At 38.4% G+C, this 25,966-nt stretch overlaps 1 protein-coding gene across 3 annotated transcripts in view; it reads right to left on the bottom strand.

The window, feature by feature from the left end:
* Window positions 1-210: 210 nt before the first annotated feature.
* ASB7 (ankyrin repeat and SOCS box containing 7) overlaps window positions 211-25,966 on the bottom strand; it is a 30,478-nt gene continuing 4,722 nt past the window's right edge. For 2 of the 3 annotated variants that reach the window (XM_063346888.1, XM_063346889.1), the window contains exons 3-6: window positions 23,958-24,044; window positions 19,385-19,645; window positions 11,690-12,295; window positions 211-1,392 (exon numbers count right to left, since the gene is read on the bottom strand). In XM_063346888.1, the coding sequence (XP_063202958.1) occupies window positions 1,253-1,392; window positions 11,690-12,295; window positions 19,385-19,595 (957 nt within the window). In that variant the 5' untranslated portion in view covers window positions 19,596-19,645; window positions 23,958-24,044 and the 3' untranslated portion in view covers window positions 211-1,252. Of the gene's footprint in view, window positions 1,393-9,195; window positions 9,362-11,689; window positions 12,296-19,384; window positions 19,646-23,957; window positions 24,045-25,966 lie in introns of all 3 variants that reach the window. The other variant, XR_010072598.1, reaches the window with a different exon arrangement.

Genomic DNA, 25,966 nt, shown 5'->3' with positions numbered 1-25,966 from the left:
GCATTAATAACTTACGTGCACTTCCCGCTCTCTAATGTGAAACAAACGGAATTTTAGAGCAACTAAAAAAAAAATAAAATAAATAAATCCATCACTGCCTTTAAAATAAAAGGGCTTGGCCAATTTCTGTTCTGTTTTGGTTTTTTTTTTTTTTTTAAGTGGACACAATTTGGTTGAGAACCTGTAGATAAAATTTCAACTGAGTGAAATTTTCAACTGAAAAAAGTTGAAAAGTTCAACTGAAAGTGAAATAAAGCAGGTTATACATTCATGAAATTCAGGGAGTAATAAAGGAACAGCAACCGCCGCCTGACTTCAGCAACGTCAGGTCTCCACTGCAGAGAGGCAGCAGCTCCTGCTCTCACACATCAGGCACGGAGACTGCACGAGGAATGGCGGGGGGGAGAATCGCACAGAAAGGGAAAATACATCAGTAAGATTATTGCACAGGAGGCACTGTATGAGAAACAGAATACATTGGCTTCAAAAAACCTAAATTTGTTTACTCTTAAGTTAATGTAAAAAATACAGAGGCCATGCCTCTCTGTAGTGTACTGTCACTGTTAAAAACAGACTTGGAAACAGCCGCCCATTTAACAGGGAATGTCAGGAAAAAAGAGGGCCTGAATTTTATGGGCATCCCAACTACAGTAATTAGGAAAAGAATATCAAAAAAGCCAATGTATAGACCCTCAAATTGAATAGGGTAACTGCATTTTTTCTTTAATTTCCAAATTCTATCACAGTACCCTAGGACATGTTGATTATCAACTCTTCCCTCGATCCTGCAAAAACATACACCCTGGCAGAGACGAGAGTCCCAACAGACAACAGGGCTCTGAAGGTCTTTCTATTGGTACCCTTTTGCAGGACTGGTGCCTTGATTTCCAAACTATTTTCTTGAATAATAGCTCAGCGTGCCAATTCAAACCCACCGCTTCCCTTGAGAGGCTACCTTCCATCTCCACTGCAAGTCTGCACACTTAATGTGAAAACAAACAAACAAAAAGCCAACAGCAATTTTTAAAATGTCATATCGTATAGAAAGCTTGGACCTTGTAAACTTGGACCAAGAAACCAAAAATTAAGACCTTCTAGCATGTGGTATAAAAAACCCAAGGAAGTGTATACCTGCCTTCTGACTTCACAGAAAAATCAGAATTTGCATAGGATATACTTTGTGCAAGGCAACAAGCCTCTTCAGTATCTGGAATATAACTAATCTTGCTCAGAGTTCTTGTCTTCATGGATATCAGATATCATCAAATTTGTGTTTTAAGTAGTCTTTCATGACCTTGGCAATGGGTAGTTCATCAAGTAGTTTTAGGTTTTGAAGGCCTATACACTGACGGATTTTAATTCGGCATAGATCTTGCAAGTTTCTGGGCTGTCCTGAAAAGACAAAAGGAACACATAGAAGTAAAATGATCACATTTTAAATGTAGTTTAAGAAAGCATTTACTCAGTAAAATCACAGACGTTTGCTGTTTTCTAAGAGGCAGAGGGAAGGAAAAAATTACAAGGGAAAAAAGGGTGGAAGTTAATACCTTTCTAATGAACAATAACTCAATGAAATCAACGGATGGACCCTAAAAACATTTTTTACACACACATAATTTTACTGATGCCAGGTTAGAGTGACATTATCCATGTGAGGATTCTCATGAGGTGGCAACATACGCTTATGCATTGTACAACAGCGTAACTCCTCCATTTAACTCTTTGTGGATTTTTTTTTTTTCCTATCCTTTTAACACCTGGGGAAAAAAAAACCCTCAGTCTGGCTTTTTTTCCAACATTAAGACAAAAATGTCTACATTCCACTGTAACAGGACTGGGCAGTTTCCTTAGAGAGCGAGGATTTATAAAAGTTATTCAAGGATTGCGTGGCAGAGCTAAAGATTGTCTTTCCCTTCTAATGAAAAGACGAAGCCTTTAGGCTCTGGATGCAGCCCCAACCTCGTCAAACAGAGAGAGATGAAAATATGATTACCCGCTATTCACAGAGGAAAAGCTTTTACTGACACCACACGAACTTCAGAATTTCTGGCAAGGGCTTTCCAAAATCACTGGTTCCTCTTCAAACTCATTCTTAACAGGCAACTGTTCAAAGTCAGACACCTTGACAAACAGTCCCCCATGCAACGTATCGTAAGAAAGATTAATCTAGCCTTGTATCCGAAAGAACCCAGCAATGGATCCCAAGGAAGAAGAAAGAAAGAGCAGAACAACAGACATTGAGAAATCCTGTCCCAATATCCCCTTCCAGCTTTCAGCACCGTTGCCTTTGGGCCTTCCGAAACCAGAGATTGCACACAGATCTGTGTCTTTAATAGCTGTGAACGGCCTGCCCTTTGTAAATCTCTTTAATGTTTTCTGAACCCATTCATACTTTCAGTATCCAAAACATCCTGTGGCAACAAATTTCACAATATAATTAGGCGTTGGCTGGAAAACTACAAAGTGCTTTTATTTATTTTAGATCTGCTTCCTGATCGCTTCATTGCGTGCCTACCATTCTTTGAGTTACAGAAAAAAATAACGAATAATTGTTCTCACGCCAGTCGTGATTTTACATACCTTCATATTATTCTCCATCCTCCACTCACGCTCGGTACCTCTTCCCAAAGCTGAAGACATTTGCTCTGTTTAATAACCTCCCACCATGGGAACTACTCCAAACCTCTGACCAAACTAGCTGCCCGCCTTTGTGCTTTTTCCCCCCATTCTGCTATATCTTTTTTGAAATTACCCAAATAACACATCGAGGGTGTGCTAGTCAATATTTTGATCATCGACTTAACTATGTCATGGCCTGGAGACAGAAAAAAAAAAAATTAAAAAAAAAAAAAAAAGGCACCTGATGGCCGTCCGAGTCAAAATACTCGGCACCATGAACAATGTAGGTGCTTACGCTGGTATCAAGATAATCTGTCGCCAACAGAGCAACTTATTGCAGTCTTCTATTATCCGTATAATCGTTAATGGTAAAAGACAGTGCTCGCTTTTGCAAAGAAAGGCATGGTGATTTTACTGAGCTGACTGCTTGAATCAATCATTTCTTTAAAAAGCAACACAAAACAACAAAAGTGACTTTAAATAACTTAGATGGACGTTTCCAATTAGCTTTCCTGAGCTGCCACCAATTAAGCAGGACGTTTTCGAAAGAGGAAATGCCTTCCGTACGGGGCTGCGATGCGGGCGGGCTCTACGGTGGACAGTGGATGCTGTCAGCTCGCCGGGCACAAACCTGTTCGGAGGAGACGGGAGGGTTTTTCTTGCCCGAGTCAGCCCCAGAGCTGGCTTCGGACCCCTTCCCTTCTCCCATCCTCCTCCTCATTCAGCAACAAACCTTCTATCAGCTAAAGACACTGACATTATGAGTTTATTAGACTTTCCTGGTAAGCACAGGGTAAAGAGATTATGAAACTATTTCCTGTTTTCTACTTGGGGCATTTTGTACATGTTTCCGTTACCCTTTATAGGGAGTTCCCCCTTTTTTCTCCCTGCACAGGTTCTCCTGTAGAAATGGGCTGACAGACAGGTATACACCGGGATTTATCTTAAGCACTAAAATTATCCGAGGTAAGCTAGCAGAAGTAACACATGAAAATAGTCTCAACCTGTTTTTAAAGAAATAAGATTTGAAATTAAAGAGCATGAAAATTTGAGTTCCCTTCATAAGTTTAAAATACTTTTATTACACTTATCCCCACGGTACCTGAATGTCAATTTATTTTTAATTATCCGCTTCAGCCATGACTTAGAATACAGATCATTTGTTACTTTGTCCACTGGTGGTTTCTTCTTAGCAATTTTTTTTTTTTTCCACCTGAAGGAATGAATTTATATAACTCGGATAACAGCTTCAGGGAAAGAAAAGTTACTTTTGGTAAGAAACCAAGCAGAGGAATCTCTATGGTGATAAAGAAATAGTTCTAATGCTTTAAATGTGAATGCAAACAGGGTTCAGAAAGGATGTACCTTTCCAAAAGTTAACTGCAAATAGCAATGTTAGAGGGTGCAGAGAACTACAGATCTTTATGTGTATTTTCTGTGTTAGAGTACACAATAATACAGCTGTGAGACACTGATTTCTGGTTTCAGAAATGAATGCCTTTTAATTAACATCCTACGGGTTTTTTTGAGAACAAAATGGAACAGACAACTTAAAATACCCGGAAGAAATTGGTCATCAGTTAATTCAAAAAGACCCGATTATCAAATGTATGACATTTTCCCCTGATAAGCCTAAAAATATTTCCTGGGAATGTGTTAACAATGGACATCGCCAGTGTTAAGCACCAGTTGCTACATCTAGTGGCTGTTAGTGTCTTAGGTCACGCCTTGCAAATTCCAGGGTTATTAATGCATTTGTGATTTATTAGAAACGGTGTCTAGAACACTTACTCATTCTTGGTTGCATCTGAATGAAAAGGAAAAAAAATAAAGGATTACAGACCGATGTCAGTGAACCTTGGTTTGGCAAATGAAAAATGTTATTAGTAATTTGGCAGAGTAAGACAAGTTAAATAACGAATAAAGTTCTGTTTAAAAACAATTAGGAAGTAGCAACTTTGGTTATATCCTACATCACAAGTCTGTAAAGTTATTTATGCAAATGAGCTAGAAAGGAAGAGAGTTAGAAAGAAAACACAAAAAACATGAAAGGTAAGTTTGACCTAATCACCACCATCACGCAAAGCAGTGATATAAAACTACTGATTGCCTTAAAAAAAACCCAACACATCCCTGCTCCGGTCTCAAAGGGACACCTCGATGACGGCAGTGCCGTTGTTCTGGAGCAGCCGGGTTATCGTTGGGCGGTTTTACAGCCCCAGTTACCATCAGGACAGCAAACACCTAACGCTGCCGTAGAGCTGAAGGTTTTGCTAACGTGTGTTCATGGGAACAAGTTAGGTAACTTCAGTCGATTTATTTTGCAGGTTTTATAGTGGTAGTCAAATAAATGAGAAGTATTCATTACAGGAAAAAAAAAAAAAAGAAAAAAAAAAAAAAAAAAGAGACGTATCTTCCACAGCTCGTGCTACGTGCTGTAATGGAAAGCAGAAATCCCCACCAAGGCGCTTCCTGCGCATAGTTTCCCAAACACGACAGAAAGGTTTCTTCCAAACAGAAGAAATGTAAAACATAGGGTTATAAAATAAAGAGGAATTGCTTTGTGATTTTTTTTTTCCTCTCTCTAGAGGTAGCAGACTTCAGTATGTACAAAATATAAACATTTTCCTAACTCAGTCCTTCAACTGCTAACACAGTAAGTTCCTGGGCTTCCCCCTCCTTAAATAATTAATAATTATCTTACTTAAATAATTAAATAAACCTTTCAAATTATTATTAATTGATTGGCCTTCTCTGGTAAAGCAAGGGGAAAAAATTGCACGTTTTACCAGCAAGAAATTATTACAATTAATCCTGAATTTCCACTCAATACTCCATTCCTTTCCTTCCTGCAGTTTCACGATTTTTCTGTTATTCTATCTGGGAGTTTGCTGGTTTATCCCAGAGACAGACAAGACTTAACATTTAGGATTTACTACTTATACAAAGAACAGTATGTCATCGTTACAAATGCTCCGCAGCTTATGCATTTAAACCTGTGCCTGCCCCTTTTTCCTACGCAGACCATGCCCCCTAAGAAATAAAACACTAACTCGCTAACAGGTCGATATTTAAGGATCATTAAGGTGTAACATTAGACCTTGTACCTCCGAGAACACTGTCGGGACCCTCACCCAGTTTTAGGCAAGTGTTGTAAAGGCGGAAAGGGGGAATCCCTACCACTTTCCTCCGCTGAAGATGCAAGAGCATCTGCGCAAAGCACAAATCATGAACTGACCCGTTCTCTTACCCAAGAGAAAACTTAGGAGTAACTGAAATTAATACGCTTGTAGGCTGCGAGATCCTCTCTGATGTATTGTTCTACCCACTTAAAAAAAAAAAAAAAAAAGTACTTTTAAAAGCAAACAATCAGTGTCATTGATTTGAAGTGGATAGGCAGTTTTTGAAGAAGTTAAAAAATGAAAAATAACATCACTGATACATTTGAGAAGCCGCCCACAGTTTTCTCTGCAATATTAATACATTTCTCTAGAAAAAAGGCTTACAGCGGTATTTCTCAAACTGAGCCTCTCCCTCCCCTAGGAATTGTGAAAGGCTGAAAACAGTAGCAAGAAACCATTGGGTACTTTCTTTTTAGCTGCAAAGGAAACTTAAAAATAAAAGTTTTGTGAGACATTAAAAAAAAAAAAAGTGGAAACCAGGCTGACGTATGGCTGGCAGCAGCTCAGTTCCTCTAGACTACTGGAATAAGTATTTATATCTGCAGATAACTATTAAATCCATCTCTTATTTCACAACTGTGAAGGAACTCTGTTACTGCCAACAATTTAATTTAGTTATGATTTTGTTGCCCTTCACCAGGCGAGAAACACATCGACGAGGATGCACAAAGAGGATGATACCAAAAGGATGCCATCACCTTGCAAATGGCTGTTGCTGAGCCGAACGGGAATTCAGCGGTTCACTGCAACAGGAGTCGCCCTAGGCTTGGGAAATGCATTCCCTTGTACTCCGTAAAAAACAACTGCAGAATTAACTCGAGAGGATATCTGGTTTCCCAGCATTCAAAATGCCAGAAAAAGCTAGTATCAAGAATCTATAGGTCTGAAATATATTAATATAAGACACGCAGGGCTGAATTTAGAGAGAAAGAGAATGACAGAGAGTTGATGGAGAAAGTGAACAAACTCCTTGAACCGGAATCTAGCAACCAGACAAGAAGCGCTTTTAAATCTTTTTAACTGGATAGCATACAAGTTATTTTAAAAGTTCTAGTTTAATTTTGTGTTCAGTACGCCTCCGTTAGAATACTTGAGCTTGAAGTATGTTTTCATTGCTCGCCGAAAAATAGTTCTCCACAATGAGTTTTAGATGTCTATTAAATTTCAGTATTTCTGGCACAGAAAATATGTACCAAGGAGGAGTGTATTTTGGACTGAAAATTTATATATGGAAAAGCAGACTGCCAGTAAAGCTCAATGTTAAGTATAACAGGTGTATTTAGCAATGAAATCAAGATTTGAATGCGCTTGTATAAGATTTTTTTTTTTAAATATTTTGTAACGTTCCTCTAAATTCAGTCTTACTGAAATTGCTATGAAAATTCACCTAAGAATTTCAATACCATAACGTTTATCTATTTTTGGTAGACAGTAAGTAAAGTGCTTTGAACATAAAGACAGGCTTAAGCTGCACTGTTGCACTATTTTTATATTATAACAGAGTACAGGTTAGGTGTGCAAGTGCGGGGGGGTGGTGGCTCTACCTTACGTACCACTTGTAGAAATTTTAATTATTTTTTTTTCCCCACAGGCCTCTTCAAAAAAACCTCTTCCAAAGTATACGTCTGTGTATAGATATATAAAAATGACTCAACTGCTTAACACAGTCAGTCAACTGCACTCTGATTTAGTAGCTACACTGTCCAATATCGCACAGTTAAACAATTATCTGAAAGGTACCTTCCCTCTTTCTAGAAAGAAAGAGCAGGCTATGTCTGTATAAGGGTATCAAAAACTATTTAACAAACAGGTACCTGCAATCTGCAGAAAGTAATCATGATTCAGACGGTATTTGTTTATCGCTGATTCAGATAAAATGAAAACTATAAAATAAGCCTCTTGCCCTAATTCCCTGCATAACTCGGGATGACAAAGCAGACCACATTCATTAGTGCAGGACTCCAGCAGCACCCAAGGAAGCAGACAAAGCTCGCAATTCCAGTAAAGTTCTTCTATGTTATAACAAACATGAAGATACTGTTTCCTTTGCAATTATCCGCGTACTAAAATATGTAGAAATCTATTTAATTCACTATGACATTTCCGTATTCATAAGAGTTTAAACTATGCAGAGACCCTTCTTAAAATGTTCTTCCAGTAAAACTAAAAAAAAAAAAAAAAAATCCTACTGAAAAGTTATCTTTATTTAGCAAAGGAATAGAGACGAAGAATGTATAAGGATTTCCTTAACAGGACTTTTGTCTCAATTTTTCTGCACATTTACGCTGCTATATCAATCTAAACACAAATTTACACTCTCTAGTCAAAGCCAAAGATTTGCCCTTTGAAAAATAAAAAAAAAAAAAAAAAAAAGGAATGCAGATGAAATATTTGTAGTTTAATTCATTTAAGGACCTTTAGATCTTGTTCCAGATCTGCAGTTAGTTCTTTGATACCTGTTAACACACATGCCATATTACACTACCGTGGCCGTCTCCATTTACGCAGCTATTTGCCTCGACACAGACAAGCAACTCGCAGAGCTACTCATAGACTCTCTTGTCCGCAACATTATCTGAAGAGTGATTAAATTAAATGAGAGCTACGGGGAGGGGGAAGGGTTCAAGCTTTTTTATTCCCCTTTTTGAGATCATAATTGAATTTCTAGTATCTTAAAGTTTATTTAAACTTTTAAGTATTTTTCTAATACTCGCATTTTTTCCTACCTCTGATATTCTCTTTTTAAGTTTTAATATTCTCAAATCCCATTCAACTTCACCTTCAACATAAATCATTCCATCCGTGACTGTAATTGCATATGTTAATTCTGTAGACATATACGCTACCAAAAAAATAAAAAATAAATGTCTATATGTATCTCCATCTTCATATATATATTCTATACATGCATCTCTATTTTAATTTTGCATTAGTGTATTCCAAGCTTAACCATCCACAGTCCTGACGAGAAGTTCAGATCTCATAAAACTGAAGCATTATACTGAAGTACTCCAAAACAGCTCTTTATCAGACTATCTCAGGTACTACAGTGGTTGCCAATAAACGGTTTTTGGAGTAGGAAACTGTAATACATATATGGAAAAGGAAGGTGATTAATAAAATCATTGAGTAATTTTCACCTTCAATATTGTCTTTTTTTTTTTCCACAGGGAGACATCACTCATTTTTCTATTGCAAAAAAGGAGGGAGGAAAAAAAAATGAAAAAAAAAAAAAAAAATAAAAGGAATAAGACATGAGTGACTGTCTAAACACCAAGTCAACAACAATGAAAAACTTTGTTGTTCCTAACGTCCAGCTTCGTGCTTAAATAGTGAGACACAACTAGAGAATAACTTCCTCTTGGAATTATTCTAGGAGCAAAGGAATCTCTACCTGTAACCAGGAAGAATATCAGACCTTCAGGGTCAAACCCCAAAATCCAATATCTTCTTGCAGACTCTCAGGGCCAATACTGAGTATTTCTGAGAGTTGGTTTCTTGCCTGTTATTCACAACCGGGCACCTGGGCTAAAGGCTGCGATTATTACCGATTACAATACCTACCAAAACAAAAAGAAATTCACATATGATGTTTTCTGAAGAACTGAAAATGTACAAATACGTTTTCCGAGTATAAAAAAAAAAAGCTACTTACATGTAGACTGCTAAATAGTATCCCACTTATACGATGCATGCAACTGCTTTCACTTGAAGACACAGATCAGTTTGATAACTTTCCTAATTCACATATATTATTAACCTTTAAGCTTAAAAATATTTATCCACTGCAAAAGTGAAAAGTAATTCCTGTTTTACTATCAAATATACTCTTCAAAACTTCCGATGCACATATAAAACTTACAGCTATGGATTTCTGTATAAAAGAGTTGGTAAAACATTCAAATAAACAAACCAGAAACTCCCGTTAAGTCCTACGACCCAAGGCACTGTTACCAACCACAAGAGATAATTTCAGGAAGCCTTCCGCTAGAAGAATTCTCTAAAAATTTTGTAAATTTTTCTTCTAGTAAATATAAATTGCAATAGACTCAGAAACAAGATTCTTCCCCGAAGTGCTACAGCGTGAGATCTCAACAATTCCCCCTACAGAGCCGGGTCTAATTGGAAACTCCACTACCAAAATCCCAGCTCACTCTTTAGCCATTTCTTCTCTCCTACACCACCTTACTAAAGCGATTATTCATGAAAACCGTGGAAGACAGTGTTTGGATATTTATAATAAGGGCAACAGAGTCTGTTTACAGCTGTTTGTAAACATATATTCATTATAATTTTGCTGCAAAGTACAAAGCTGAAGTGTTTCTGTCAGCGCTAGTCCTCCCTGCTTTCCCAGTTCTCCCTCCATCAGCACAAAACCGGGATAGTTCCAACACTGTTACATTAGCCACAAATTTAAGCGGCTTTTCTGTAGCAGAATTTACTTCTCACTTAACATTAAACCCTTAAGGTACGGAATCTGCACCCTAAAAGTGAGTTACAGTACCGGTTTCCAACTTTCTGAATTAGTCTTTAGACATTGAGGAAACACGGAAGCAGCCTGAGCCTTTCTGCTTACCAACACGTCCTAAGCCCATGAAAATTTGGAAGTTTGAATATTGTATCATCTACTAATAACCCTGATAGTGCTAATATAAAGTCAGAGGCTTCCAAAAAGGAAACTAGAAAGAAAAGTGTTTGAATGAGAAGGGGAGGGCAAATTAAAATCTATTAGTTGCTTGTATTTCTTACTATCTACTTCTACCTTTCCAAAAATTCTCTCTTTCGGTCTCAGACAAAAGCAAAAACACCACCACAAATCACAAAGACAAAAATGAAACTCGAAATGCTTATTTGTGTCAGCTACTGACAATAGATCTCAGCTGATTCACCCCCAGTCCACAATGAATTTCGGTTTCTTTACAGAGTACATGGGGTGCTTTTTTTTCATTAAAAACCACCACGTCCAAAAAAATAAAAGGCTCTGTAGGGGAAAAAAGCCTATATGAAATACCCCATCCTCTATAGCACAAATATCATCCTAGTAGGATGACAATTTATCAGGCCATCTTAACACATTTGAATTAGCAAACTCCTGCTAATTGCTAATCAACAATTCCTAAATGCTTTAGGGAATACTGTAATTATGAAACACTATTACAGCATTCCATGTTGAACGGGAGAGGAAGAGAAAACTTTCAGTAGATCTTATACACCAAAAACAGATAATCAAAAGTGACCAGAATATTAAGAGCCTAATACTCTTTTTAAATACCAGAAGTCACGATGAGTTAAAATCTCTTGCATATTTCAAAGACATCAACAAAATCAAATCAAAGCTACACAGCACATGAAACCCCTCCAAGTCGCAGGAATGAACTATGCCATTTTGTTGTCTGGTGCAAGGGAGAGCAGGAGAGAGAATGTGGGAGAACACAAAGCAGCAAAAACTCTTTTCTGCCCTAGTCGTGGTGCCAGATGAAAAAGCCAGCAACTGCAGAGTATTTGCACGATGATTAAGAAAAGAGAAAAAAAAAAAAAAAAAGAAGACACTGAAAAAACCCAAACAACAAAACAAAACCCCAACCCCCCAAACATCTTAAGTGCTAAGGCCATTAATAAAATGCGATTTTACAGTTTGCTTTTTAAAAATGACTGCTCCCTGTAGATATTTAAACAAAACTAATTTAAACGAAATATACTTAACATTAGCACCTTTGCTGAGTAAGAGATTCCCAGCATCACAATCCCTTCACCTTCCCAGAAATTCTCTAGCGCATTTAAATAGCATCAAGGGGCAGAGAGGAAGCATTTTTTTTTTCTGGGGCTAAATTCAAAGAAGGCTTTTAGAGGACACTGTGTCCTGTGATTAACTTCTCTTACATACATACTTGTCACTTCTTGTAAGAAATCCAGACAGGGTCGGCTACTTCCAGAAATACTTATTGAAACAGCCAGTGGGGTCTGTCCTTCATAGTTCCTTGTGTTAGTGTCTGCTCCGTAATTATACAACATTTGTGCACAAAGCACATCATCTCTAAGAGCAGACAAGTGTAAGGGTGTCTGTCCGTCTTCCAAGCGACCCAAGTTTGTATCCGCCCCTCTCTGAAGGAACATTCGGCAGTAAGAGTGATTGCTTTTGATCACAGCGTATCGTAACAGGAAACCATTTTGAATGTCGATGTTGGCATTGTGATCCAGGAGGATTTTCACACAGCTTGACCTCTCCCGGATAATGGCCAGCTGAAGCGGTGTAGTACCTTTATCACTGAGCGGATCAACCTCAGCCTTGAACTCCAAGAGGAGTCTGACAAATGAGTCTCTGCCATAGTGGGCTGCTACATGGAGGGGAGTCCAACCATCGTTGCTTTTTGCATTAATAATGTCACTTCTATATTCAGATTCCAACATCAAGCGCGCAATCCTCGCTCGGCCATGCATGGCTGCATAATGCAGAGCAGTGAAGCCTCCAATTAAGTCCTTAACTGTGGGATCAGCTGAAGTTAAAATAAAATTAAAAAATAATTAGAAGGCATTACAGTAATCCAGTGCTGCAAAGAAAAAAATAAATAATCAAATGGTTGAATGTTAGTCTTTTCAGGCATAGCACGACAGGATTTTTTTGTACTTCAAACTAATTCTTCCTTTCATGAACATGCTATTTTTAAGAAAAAGTTAAATTATATATTTGAGAAAGTCACACCAAAAAAAAGACTTTGTCTTTCATATACATGTGTTTCTATTTGACAAATAGTTTTCCACATCTTCCTAGCACTCTTAGGCTAATTACTCGATCTCTCTGTCCATCCAGTTTTCCTCCAGCTCTACAATATTACATTTCTTTCTCAATGTTCAGCTTTTTTATTTTCCCTTGTGTTGCTTCTTGGTCTTAAAAAGAAGCATGTGTAGAAACATCTGCTGTCCCAAACTGCGGATGTTTTGTGGTCTGGCAGGATTCTATTGTTTTTAGGGTGTAATACTGTATTAGGTAAAATGTTTCTCTGTGGTCTGCAGGATTTCCAAAGCATGTAGGATATAAGTTATTTTAGATTATCTTGATAGAGTCTGTTTTTAAAGATGATGAATCTGTTCTGAATTTATAGTTTTACAAAAATTTAAGATTTTACAAGAATGTAAGCATCCACTTATGGAAAAAGTCAGGAAAAATGTTAGTGCAGAGTACAAGTGAATACAGAGATTATATTTTTCCCCCCAACACGGCACAAAAACTCAGTTTGATTTATGAATTTAAACATTTAAATAAACAAATCAATTTACTTCATTTCCTCAATACACCCAGACTTCAAAAGCAAGTGACTATTCCCATGTACCAAATTAATTACCAAAAGGAAAGGCGCCTGCCTCGTTAACATTTCCCAGCTAGAGAACAAGCCAGGCTGCGAGGTTTCTCCTTCCACCATCTGTAGGTGCTGCCTGGCGGAGGCTAAAAGGCACAAATTACAGTTTGGAAGTTTGAGGCACGTTCCTAAACTAAGGCCCCTCGCTGGTAAAGAGAGATACTGTCTGCACAAGACATTAGCCTTAAGTTGACATGTTTTCGGTATTCCTGTGTATCTACTGAAACAACTGCTGGGGTCTGGCCTTCGCAGTTGCTTGTGGTGGTGTCTGCTCTGTGACCATACGACATTTGTGCACAAAGAACATCGTCTCCAAGTGCAGACAAGCACAAGGGTGTCTGTCCACCTTCCATAACCTTGGCAGCCCTGTCCTAGCATCCTGGCACGTTGAATTCTTTTTCATTTCCTCATCTATACATACTGCATTTAGAAGAAAAGTAACAGTGGTCTAGAGGGGAAAAAAGAAAGAAAGGAAAGGAAAGGAAAAAAAAGGACATTGTGACCACACAGGTTTCAAAGACACTTGCCTGAAGGCTGGAAACACTGAATGCTCACACACATTGCTCAAGAGAAGCACTTGCTCTCCTGTACTCACATAGAGAGGGCAGAGTTCTCTGCTCGGTTGCCACCACACTCAAAAAGGGTGAGAGTCTGCATCTCAAAATTCAGACTAACTCTAAGTTCACAATACAATATAAATTGCAAGCGAGATTAGTCTGAACGCATCTGAACACACAAAGGTGCTAACACAAAACAACAGGAATAAGCTTCCCAGTATGGACCTACTGTGACCATATCCTGATAACACACAGAGCTAGATATCATACCAAAATATAATATACTAAATAAAAGGAATGGCAAGAAAGTGTACAGAATACAGCTGCAAAGGTGGTCCAGTAACTTTAAGGATTTTTTAAAATTTAAAGTGAAGAGTGAGAGTAGGAATACAAACAAACAAAAATAAAAATCCAACACAAACTAATGCAGCCTGACTCTACAGAGAAATAAAATGTGAGAACTGCCTCTAGCATATAGAATAGGAACCTAGAAATAACAAGAGAAAGATTAAGGAAAGTTTAGTCCCTTAGTAGTGACAGCCTTCCTAGTCTTCTGTGAAAAGCAGAAGTTTCAGGACTCTGTCAAGTTGCACTAACCTGAGTTAAAGTAATTGCTGAAGCATCCATAGGTGGGCAGGAAAATGAAGTCAGTGACTGAATAGGTGGTTCCTAACCTCCGCTATGATGAGAAGTCCAAAATATAGTAAAGAATCAGTACAACCCACAAAGTCATTAAAGACAAAGATACTATTTCAAAGTGATTGTCGCTGCTCCCAGGGTCTCTTTCTTTGCACTGCTCAGACTATTCTAGATTATTTCCTAGTGATAAATAAAGTGAGTAGCGTAAGCACGAGAATTAAGACGCAGAGGGATGATACATTCTGAGAGGCAGAATTAGGGAAAAAGATGGACATTAATAGAAAGGAGACAGCAGCAGCCAGGGCCATTTTCCACAAAAAAAAAAAGTTAAAAAAAATAATTCATGTTATGCCTTCTCTCTTCCACACTGCATAGGGCATGCAAGTCAATCACTTCTGCCCCCCAAACTGAGGGGCAGGATACTGCCACTAGCTTGTTTAGTCTATGCTATTTCCAAATTTAACCAGACATGCCCCAACTTTTGTGTGTGCATATATATGCATTTTTAGACAAGTTGTTGTAATCCAAACCCAACAATGCACTCGCAACATAAGGATGCCCTTTACCTATGGTTTTAAGTAACTTTCTACACCTTCCCTCCTCCCAAGATTTCATCGCTTTTGACCACTAAAGGGAACCAAAAAAATACTAAGTCATGTAAGAGAAAATGTCTCAACAATAGGGGGAAAAAGCCTCTCAGCTGGGCAACTAAGCAACACAAACAACTAACCTTCCAAAAGTAAACCCGGTAGCAAAACCTCACGATAAAAATATTCTAATTCCTATTAAGATTATGCAGTTGTAGTGAGCTAATAATACCAGTCTTCCCCTTGGTTGGGGAAACAATTTTAACAAGAGCAAAACTTTGTCTGTTGCTATTCGTTCAATGTTTTGCTGCCATCTCCTGGAAAGCTTTGGAACTTCACAAGGGCTTTTAGCAGAAGTCGGACGCGCATGATGCTGCACACAACTTCCATCCATTCAGTCCTTGGGTTAGTAGAAGTGACGCTACAAGGCTGATGTTGCCTTAAGAACTTGGGTTGTTGGGGTTTTTTTGTTTGCTTTTTATATGGCTTCGGTACTGGCATCATGCTGTAAAGTAACTCTCTGCCCCTGGGGCACAAGCAAGGTAGAAATGAATTTGGAATGATTCTTCTAGCTTCCCTTTCAGAATTTGCAAGGGGGGTAAAAAAAGTACCTGGTACAAGCATATTTAACTAGGAAGGGATGGAGGCAGCACAGCACTTGCCAGCATTTCTTTATCTTGCCTCCATTCTGACCACCATCAATTATAGTTATTTCTTCTCAAGCTTCCCATTAATTTGGGAATAGCAGAACCTGGAAATAGGAACAGCTGCATTTGGTCACTTCTAACATTCTTAAATATATGGCTTAACATAGTGGCATAAACCTTTAACTGCTTATCAAGGGTACCAATTTACTGCAATTAATCTCACCTGAAACTGAAAGTTTGCAATACTGAATGATATTCAGATTATTTTATTTCATATTGAAGTTGGGCACCTAAACTAGTCATTTAAGCTCTACTGTTAATGAAACTCTTTTCTAGTACTGTAATCTATAGGATACATAGATTCCTCAACAAGAGTCTAATATTTTAGAGTTTCAATTTACAGCTCAGTGAAACAGTTTCCCTTCTTTCACGACACCTTCATTAGGTCACCGTATCATAGTCTAACTTGGGAAGCCAAGGAAGCAATGCTTCTGGCTTCATAAAGTACTTCTATTATTTCAAGCTTACTTCCCCCAACTAGAGCTTAATTCTGACCACAAGGTTTAGAAACATGGCTACATATAGCTTCTGTTTTGAATTTTCTAGGACAACATTGATACAAAAGACCTCCAGGAAAGCATTACTGTTCAGACACCAAAACACTTTATGAGCTGATTTAGGGGGATGAGCATTTGGCATTCTCTGGTTTCTCCCGGATTCTGCATGACCCTACTGAAATTTAGATACCTTGCAGCCAAGACTAAAAATAAATAAATACGTCTGTTTGGCTGCTTCCTTCTGTTACTCTTCAATTTTTAGGAGCTTTAGTAAATCATTTATTCACTTTAACACAAGTAACCAGAAACCATCCTGCCCAATTAGTCTTGAGAAGATACTGCCAAGGGACAGCTAACTAGACACTTTCAAGACTTTAGCTGGTTGTAATGTTAACGGTGATGTTGGGGATTAATAAAACATAGTTCTTGTCCAGCGCTGGATTGCCTGTCTCATGTCATTTTGAAAGTAAAAAAGCAAAAAAAAAAACCTACGCTAAAGGGGGAAAAAAAAGGTTGTTACACAAAAATCCAAGATTACTAAAAACTACACTCCCTATTTTTGTGTTGCTTTCCTGTTGATCTTTGTTTCTATGGACAGAAAGAGCTGGCTTCATAGAATCTTCACTTTATTAAAAGATGACAAATACACTATGAAAGTAAAATTTACTGTTTTTCATGAAAACTAAGTTTATGCATGGTTCCGATCAACTTTCTGCATTTCATCACTTGCTAAAGAGTATTTATTATCTGAACCTACCACTTCTGCATCTAGTTGGTATTTCTGCTGGCTTCACCCTTTAGTCTGGACTGGGTTTTTTATACATTTTCCCCATCTATCCGTGTCTCCTTGCTCAGCAGATAATAAAAAGCTTCCACCTATTTCACCACCTCCACTCAAATCAGCCATTCTGCATGCACAACGCTCTCTCATGGCTCTTTTCTTTGATGGTGAGCAATGTTGGAAGAGAAATAAAAGAGCAAAAGCAGGAGGCGGCCAGGTCGCGACTCCCATAAGAAGCTACCTTTTATTTCCAGGTGAGTGACCAGATTCCTTCTCAGCCTATTAGCCAAACTCCATCCCCATCCCACTACCATTCGAGACTACCTCAGTAGTCTTCCAGCATCTCAGATCCGAGGCACAGCACTGTACCCTCAGCAACAGCCCAGTGCTGTTTTCTCATTCATGTACTACGAAAATATTTCCAGCTCTGCTTCATCATCTCTCTAGACAGCCACAACTATCACCACTTGCTTCCCACTAACATCTCTTCCCTCCAGAACTCCATCCACTCCCTCTGTAGTCGGTTCCATAGTTTGTTTGCCATAAGATTCACACCAGAAAATTACTTATTCCTTCACCCCAGTATCATTTTGGTCCATAGGGATGAAGCTCCAACATCAAAATAATCCACTTCTTCAGGAGGAGGAAGGTGGAGACTGTGTGAAGAAAGGTATACACAAACTTCTCACTAATGAGGCAGGCATGATTAACTTGGCTTTTAAGAGTTAGCTCATTCGCTACTTAATAGCTCATTTGCGACATTATTATGTTTTAAATACTCATTATCTTTTACGCCTCTGTTTTGAGGGAAAACAAGGCAAGGCACAAAACAGTGCCAATTTTCTGAAGCAAGGCTCAGCTACAGGAAGGCTGCTGTAGATGACTAACCCTCACACTATTTGTTACTCAACTTTCGAGTCCTGGTGATTAAACGCTATACTGCTTCCAGAACAAGGATGTTTCATTACAGGCAGTTTTCACGAGGCATCAGATTCAGCTGGTACTTCATATAGGAAAGAGTAAGAACAAAAATAAAAAACAAACACTGCATCAGCAGCTACTTAATATCAAAACTTATATAATGAAAATACATTGGAATACATAAGGGTTGGTTGGGGTTTGTTTTTTTTTTCAGATCATCTTCAAGTTTACAGAGCTAAACCCAACATATTTCAAGACTTAGAGCCTAAAAATTTTGAATTATGAAACTAAAGGCTTGAGATTATCCACATATATTACATTTAAAAAGTAGAATTTAAAGTTATTTATCAGTGCAATTTGGTAACTTCTCCCCACCTTCCAATAAGGACATGAGGGTCTGCCAGTATGATATGGTTAGAATCTGCAGCAGGTGTATCAATGGGGCCCAGTTGTTCAGGCTGTATTTCACTATTCCTCTTAAGGAACATACCACTAATTGTGGAAATACCACAACCTATTAATGGCATTCAATTTTAAGGATGATCCATACATCTGACAAATACGGCGATACACACAGGGGGCCCATATGGCCTCAGATACGTAAAGCATCAAAAAGGTAATTTCAGTTTCCTCAGGACTGGAAACATCTTAGTTCATAATTCCTTTGTGATAAGAACAGCACCAAAACAGAGGATGCTATTCTTTTAAGAGCACTAATCAGAATGTGGAGAACATCTATTGATTCTTATTTTTCCTCTCCAGTAACACATTAAAAGATTAAGACTATCCATTTCTAAAACTTTAGGTGGCCTCGGAAGAATATACAGCAAAAAGAAATTCTGACTGTACCATTTGAGGGGTAATAATCATCACCCAAGCGAGTATACCGCTTACATCAACAAAACTCAATCAGTTCTTGAAATACAGCTTCACTACGGATGGATGCAGGAGAAGTATAAACTCAACCGGACTAGCTGACACTAAAGTCCTTGCACAAAGACTACTGTTTCCATAAAGTTTAGCAGACTACGTTAAAGCCACTACTGAAACTTAGTCTTTAATGGGACTTGTTAACTTGCTTAAGAATTATAAAACAAACTGCCCTAGGATTTCAACTCAAGGACCTGCCTTCCTCTAATAACACCATCTGACAGAGAATAAAAGCACTCACTATAAGCGAGTGCTGTGAGTGCATTTAATTTTATAATAAGCCCTTCTGCCCCATTTTCATAACGCTTATTCATTCTTTGAACAATTCCTAGGCAGTTCAGAAAAAAAACCAACCACCCATCAAAAACCCCCCAAAAGCAGTAAGGTTTTAAGATATAAAGCTAATCTATTACCTCATTCACTGAGCATGCATCAGAAGGAAACAGAGATGAAGTACTACTCCAAAGAAAGAAAAAAATAATTTTAAAAAAATAATCAGAAGTAGTCTGTCTAACCAGCTGTCTAACCAGCGCTGGAAAGAACCACAATGGAAACTGGGATAGAAAGCTGTGAGATGGGTATTGAGATTTTTCTCTCTAGGCAACTCACCTCCATGTTCAAGAAAAACACGGACACATCTCTCTTTCCCTCTTGCTGCAGAGAAATGAAGCAAGGTCCAGCCATTGGCATCTCGACCATTTGGAGAATATCCTTGCTCCAGCATCTTGCGCACGGTGTGAACATCGCCAGCAGCAACTGCAGCCTGAATCTGCAACTCTTCCTGTAGCTCAGGGTTTCTCCGACAGTGATGGTGTAACATCCTAGCTGAATCTGGCTTTTACAGAAGCGTCATGAGGTCACACTAGTTACCTTGAATAAATATATACCATTAATAAATTAGGATTGGGACCAGGATCTAGAAAAAAATTCAATACTACTGGAGAAACTGGCTGCTCACGGCTTGGATGGGCGTACGCTTCGCTGCGTAAAAACCTGGCTGGACAGCCAGGCCCAAAGAGTTGTGGTGGATGAAGTTAAATCCAGCTGGTGGCCGGTCACAAGTGGTGTTCTCCAAGGCTCAGTAATGGGGCCTGTTCTCTTTAATATCTTTATCAATGATCTGGACAAGTGGATCGAGCGTACCCTCAATAAGTTTGCAGAAAACACCAGGTTGGATGGAAATGTTGACCTGCATGAGGGTAGGAAGGCTCTACAGAGGGATCCGGGCAGGCTGGATCGATGGGCCGAGGCCAATGGTCTGAGGTTCAACAAGACCAAGTGCCAGGTCCTGCACTTGGGTCACAACAACCTCATGGAACACTACAGGCTTGGGGAAGAGGGGCTGGAAAGCTGCCCACTGGAAAAGGACCTGGGGGTGTTGGTCAACAGCTGGCTGAATATGAGCCAGCAGCATGCCCGGGTGGCCAAGGAGGCTGATAGCGTCCCGGCTTGTATCAGGAATAGTGTGTCCAGCAGGACTAGGGAAGTGATTCTACCTCTGTACTCAGCACTGGTGAGGCCCCACCTCAAATACTGTGGCCAGTTTTGGGCCCCTCACTCCAGGAGGGACATCGAGATGCTGGAGCGTGTCCAGAGAAGGGCAATGGGGCTGGTGAGGGGCCTGGAGCACAAGTCTGGTGAGGAGCGGCTGAGGGAGCTGGGGATGTTCAGCCTGGAGAAAAGGAGGCTGAGGGGAGACCTTCTCGCTCTCTACAGCTCCCTGAAAGGAGGGGGTAGCCGGCGGGGTTGGTCTCTTCTCCCAAGGAACAGCAGATAGGACAAGAGGAAATGGCCTCAAGTTGCACCAGGGGAGGTTTAGGTTGGATATTGGGAAAAATTTTTTCACTGAAAGGGTTGTCAAGCCTTGGAACAGGCTGCCCAGGGAAGCAGTTGACCCGCCATCCCTGGAGGTATTTAATAGACACGTAGATGTAGTGCTGAGGGACATGGTTTAGTGGTAACTTGGCAGCGCTAAGTTAATGGTTGGACTTTATGATCTTAAAGGTCTCTTCCAACCAAAATGATTTTATGATTCTAATGAAAAACAATACTACGATTTACTCTCTGTATGCAGAGCAAAGTCATCTTATACATAGGATAAAAAAAACCAAACGCTCTCACTGTTGCTAGCAAAATCACAGTACATGGTTCACATCACTGAACTGCAAAAGAAAGGGACACTTACAAATTATAAATAGCAAACATTTTCTTCAGAAATGACAGGATCAAACAACAGTCCACAATTAAAGCATCTGAGCAATAAGCAAAATGAAAAATCCCCAGAACCCAACGTATTTTTAAAAATCACAACATGGTTAGTATCACTAACTCCAGAGATACTGGTTAAACAGATGATCTAAACTGTTGAATGAAACAGCACTGAATTGCTGGAGCAACTGAACTATGGTGGTGTTTTGTTTTTTTTTTCCCTAGAAATATATCACTTTTAAGCTTCAGTGAAAATATTTTCATTTTACTAATATAATCTTTTCCTGTGACCTACTGCACATGAATATTAGTAACACTAATGCGCAAACTGAAAACTTTACTTTTCTTATTCCTTTTTCTCCCTTCCTTTTTTGTTTTTTAAATCAGAGTCTACTGTCCGTATTTTGGCTCGTGGACTTCTTTATTAGTACTTAAAGACTGCAGAGAACCTCTACATTCCAAAAATCAAACACAAAGATGATAATATATGAGACTGAAAACACGTAAGTGCAGTTAATATAGCCCTGTCAAATACCATCAGAAGATATACCAGAACAATTAAATTTATAATTACCTTGATACAGGTAATTTACAAGGATATGAAAGAGCTGGGCCAAAAGGCTATCTAAAATAGCCACTGTAAAAGAGACGAGATACAAGCACACATTGGGAAAGAAAGAAGTACTTTCTCCATGCGCTGTTTGTAAAGTACTCATCTGCAGTTCTACTTGCTACCTAGCTGGGGACAAGAAAAAAATACAGGTATTTAGGGATTCTTCCACAGTACACAAAGTCTGCTAAGCATTTACATTTTCACATACGTTGTGTATCATATCCCATTAACAGGCATTCCTAGAATGGAAAGGAATATCAGAAGAAAGAGAATAAAAGCAGGCTATTAGAAAGGCAATGCTCAACAATAGGAATCTCAGAAAATATTCAAAAACTGTTGCAGTGGATATTAACACAGAACTAGAAGATAAAAAGGAGAAAGAAAAATGTATTTAGACTTCTGTAAAGTTAATCAAGATTAAAGTACAAGGAAAAGTTCTAAAGACAAAAATGAATTTTAAACAAAACTCAAAATTTACAGCAACCTTGTTTTATTAGGATGTCAAGCCACATCACCACCTAAACCTTCTTTTATGTAAATATCATAAGGATTTCCAGATCCTCATGATTCATAGGTCATTCAAAAGACACTGCAATCAACTCCCTATATCCCACCGGGCGCTTGTTTTCCTGTAATCCAGATATACACACAGACAAAAGCCAAAACATCACTCATTGCCATCTTTCTAGGTAAAGGCATATTCGTTCTTCTATACCCTAGTTGTGCCCATTGCAAAGAAGTTATTTATCTGCTTCTTGGACAGATGTAAACTCAAAATTAACAGGTAGCTACAATGACCCTACTTACATTGCAAATATGGAAATTCCATACAGCAAATGCCTGTCTTTGACATTTATAAATGCTTCAATTTACCATGTATGGCAACAATCACTATTTCAGCATAGGGTTATGAAAGAAGACTTTTTAGCTCAATAGGTTATACGTGGCTTAAGTACTGGCTTTGTTTTGTTTTATAGTATGAACTCTATTATCTGACACTGGAAGAAAAGGGGATTTACAAACTGGCAACTGCTAACTCAATAGTTCAGCTTTTGCAGCATATTCCAAAATCAAACTTGGTTAATCTGATGACAATGGAAGTATTTCTATTGACTCTAATAAGCTTTTGCTAAGCTCTTTTCTAAACTCCAATTAGCACTTTGCAACACGCTCACCTATAAGACGGTGAACTTGACTTCGTTCTGGATCACACCACTAATAATACTGTTAATGAAATTCCAACTACATGAACAAAGTCTTTCTTTGGAAAGCTGATAGTAGAAGCTGACTGATAGTAAGTATGAGCCAGGGGAAAATCCTTAAAAAAAATAAAATAAATAAATAAATAAATAAAATCAGTGTGCCCCTTTAGCCCTACTTTCTGAATGTGTACAAAAACAAGATATGAAAACTTTTCTCTCAAACTGAGAATATTTAATCAAAAGTTAATATAAAAAAACTTTCTACTGCCATTTTTACATTCCCTTCTTGTAAAGGGCTAATACTTGCAAGATCTGATGTGATCCCGAAAATCTGAAAATTAAGGTCAAACTAGTTGCTCAAAATGCTACAGGAAGACAGGATGATTAAACAGATGAAGAGAAATGGGATTTCTCATTTAACGGGACAGCAGTATCCCCCCTGCAAGTAACTATGAAGACAGTTGGTTAAGAAAAAGCAAAGTGCTTTATATCACACTTTTCAGCTGGTGGGTATATTTGTAATGCAGCATTATAAAAAGTTGGCACTGGCCCCATATGTTGCATGTGACTAGCAGAGCATATTCAAATTAGCTAGTACTAAAGTACATAAGTACTAAAACATACAAAGCAAAAGACAAAAGTCAGGCATAAGCAGCTCCTTTTATGACTTGCACAGTTTCTGTAAATATCTACTCTTCTATCTCACCCCTACGGCAAGCAATGAAATTCAAATTACAAGAATACTGAACTGTAACAATAAAGGTTTCAGGATAGTTCCAGGTACACACCAGCTTTGAAAACATTTTCACTTTTGCTCCATAGATCATTTAAAATTCCTCTTCGCAAATCCCCATTTACAGCATCAATCTTTGGAGAAGGAAGGGAGGACTACTGGAAGTCATTAGCCATTTGGCATTTAATATTTAATGTTTTGCAACTGTAATCAATCTCATTCAGAACACAGTATGCATTTTGATAGCTACATATTGGCTTTCTCCATGCAAGTGAAAAAATGAAATGAAGCAGAGGGGAGGGAAAAAAGTACCTTTACATTCTCGGTTGTAGTGATTATATAGTGCCGCGAAAATGGAGGACAACAGCAGCTACTTAATTGATTTTGCAAGTACAATGGGATAAATACAATGTATTCCTGAATTACCTTGTTACTCTTTGATGGATGTGCCACTCTTCATTGTCTTCACTACTCATAATCACGTGTGCCCATGCGTGTCAAAACCTGCTACCCCTTAAAACAAAAAATAAATAAAAATTTCTTAGTTGCAAAGAGTAAAAGTGAGAAGTTTACTTATTTTTGCTTTGTACCTGTGCTAGAATGCTACATTGTAATGCAGTAATGCCAGAAAAGGCCCTGAAGTGTGTTTTCTTTCATTATCAGACAGTCCTCCAGAGGTTGGGGTGGAGAGAGTTTGCTTCTGCCAGATGAGGAAAAGGCTACAGAGAGTATTTTATAACAAACAAGAGAAACGAGAGATGCAATTGTATTTCTGGAGTAAACCTTGAAGGAACAGTCTAAACTCTTCTCTAAGGACTACGCGTATCTGCTCCTGCCGTGGAACAAGAATGGATGCAAAGGTTACAGTAGGTATTTCTGCCTGACTGCTCAATATCTCCCTGCAGGAGCCAGATGCCAGGAAAAAACTTCAAGATCCATTTAGTTTCTCCCAACCCATTTTTGTGGTGTTTTTGGTTTGGGTGTTGGTGTTTGGTTTTTTTTTTTTTTTTTTTTTTTTTTTTTGTTTTGTTTAATCTCCATCCCGTCTCTGCTTCCCTATCTAAAGAATAAAACCTCACAACATAGAACATTGATTTCTGTGTCCTTCAACTGGGCTTCTGGCATCACCAGACAGTCATGTCTCCCTCACACAACAAGTCAGGCTAACACACACTGCATTCCACAAACATAATACAAGCAATATCACCACCTCAAAAACCTCCCCTCTTTCCTTCATATATAAAAAACTGTCCTTTCAGTATCAAAGTTTGCTGAACTCCAGTTACAACCTCTATTCAGTTTCCTTCTTCAGACTAGCCCTCCTTATCCTCCTTCCTTGTGACCTGCAGTTAACAGGATCAGTCCCAACATCTGACCATTTCTCACAGAGCTCATACTAATCAATGTTATTTCATTAATTCTTTGTACACCTCTGTCTATCTGACCTTTCGTTCACTTTGGCTGCAAACTTCTTGTGACAGGACCCTTTTATCACGTGTGAGCGCTGCAATAATAAAATAAATAATAAAAGCATCAATTACTTCATCACATAGCAGATCACACAAAACCAACAGTGACTTGTTTCTCCTGCAAATGTGTTGCACCTGAACAATTATATGAACTGTGCAGCTTTTAGCTTGAGTTAAAATTTCTGTCACTTAATGCAACATAAAATCTTGCTTTCCTCATGATAGCTCAGAAGAGGAGGATGAAAAAAAGCTCTTTTCATCCCTCTTATGCACATTTTCCAAGAGCTTTGCTTCCCAAGATAAAACATACAAGGTCTGCAGATACGCTCACAGCCCTGCACAAAATTGCACTGCCATGACCTAATTTGATCACATTTCTAGCCTTGTTTCTTTGCATAGACGATCAGTCGTTAGTTCACCTTTTTTTTTTATTTTTGCATGATTTTCACTTTAAAACCCACACATTTTTTATTAGCTGATGCAAATTAGAATTGCACTGACTTCACAGACTACAGACAAGGTAACAGATTGCTCCACTAAAAAAGTAACAAGCTTTTTTCCCCCCAAAGGAAAATTAGCTGCATATGGCAAGAGTAAGATCTGCAACTTTAATAAAAAGAAGTCATATTTAGTGAAAGTAAAGCTCACTCACTCAATGACTTAACGAAGTTTGCTTAAAATACTAATAATTGTAGCAGAAGTAGCACACTAAATAAAAAAGCCAAACACTTCATTATCTATTGATAATGTCTCATGTTGTCAAAGAGATCTTAGACTTTTCTACATCAATGTGTCACTTCATTAAAGTCACTGCAAACACCATGTGGAAAATTAATTCCGACATATGTATATATTTACTTTAAAGAAAGTTCAAGGTTGGTTCTAAAAGCCAAACCTCATAATACAGTATTTTGCTCATTCAGATGAGCTAATAGATAGACCTGATTCCTGAACTGTAAGATTACA

Source organism: Chroicocephalus ridibundus, chromosome 9 (assembly GCF_963924245.1).
Source record: "Chroicocephalus ridibundus chromosome 9, bChrRid1.1, whole genome shotgun sequence".
NCBI classification, from domain to species: domain Eukaryota; kingdom Metazoa; phylum Chordata; class Aves; order Charadriiformes; family Laridae; genus Chroicocephalus; species Chroicocephalus ridibundus.
This window is presented reverse-complemented; position numbering and strand designations above follow the sequence as displayed.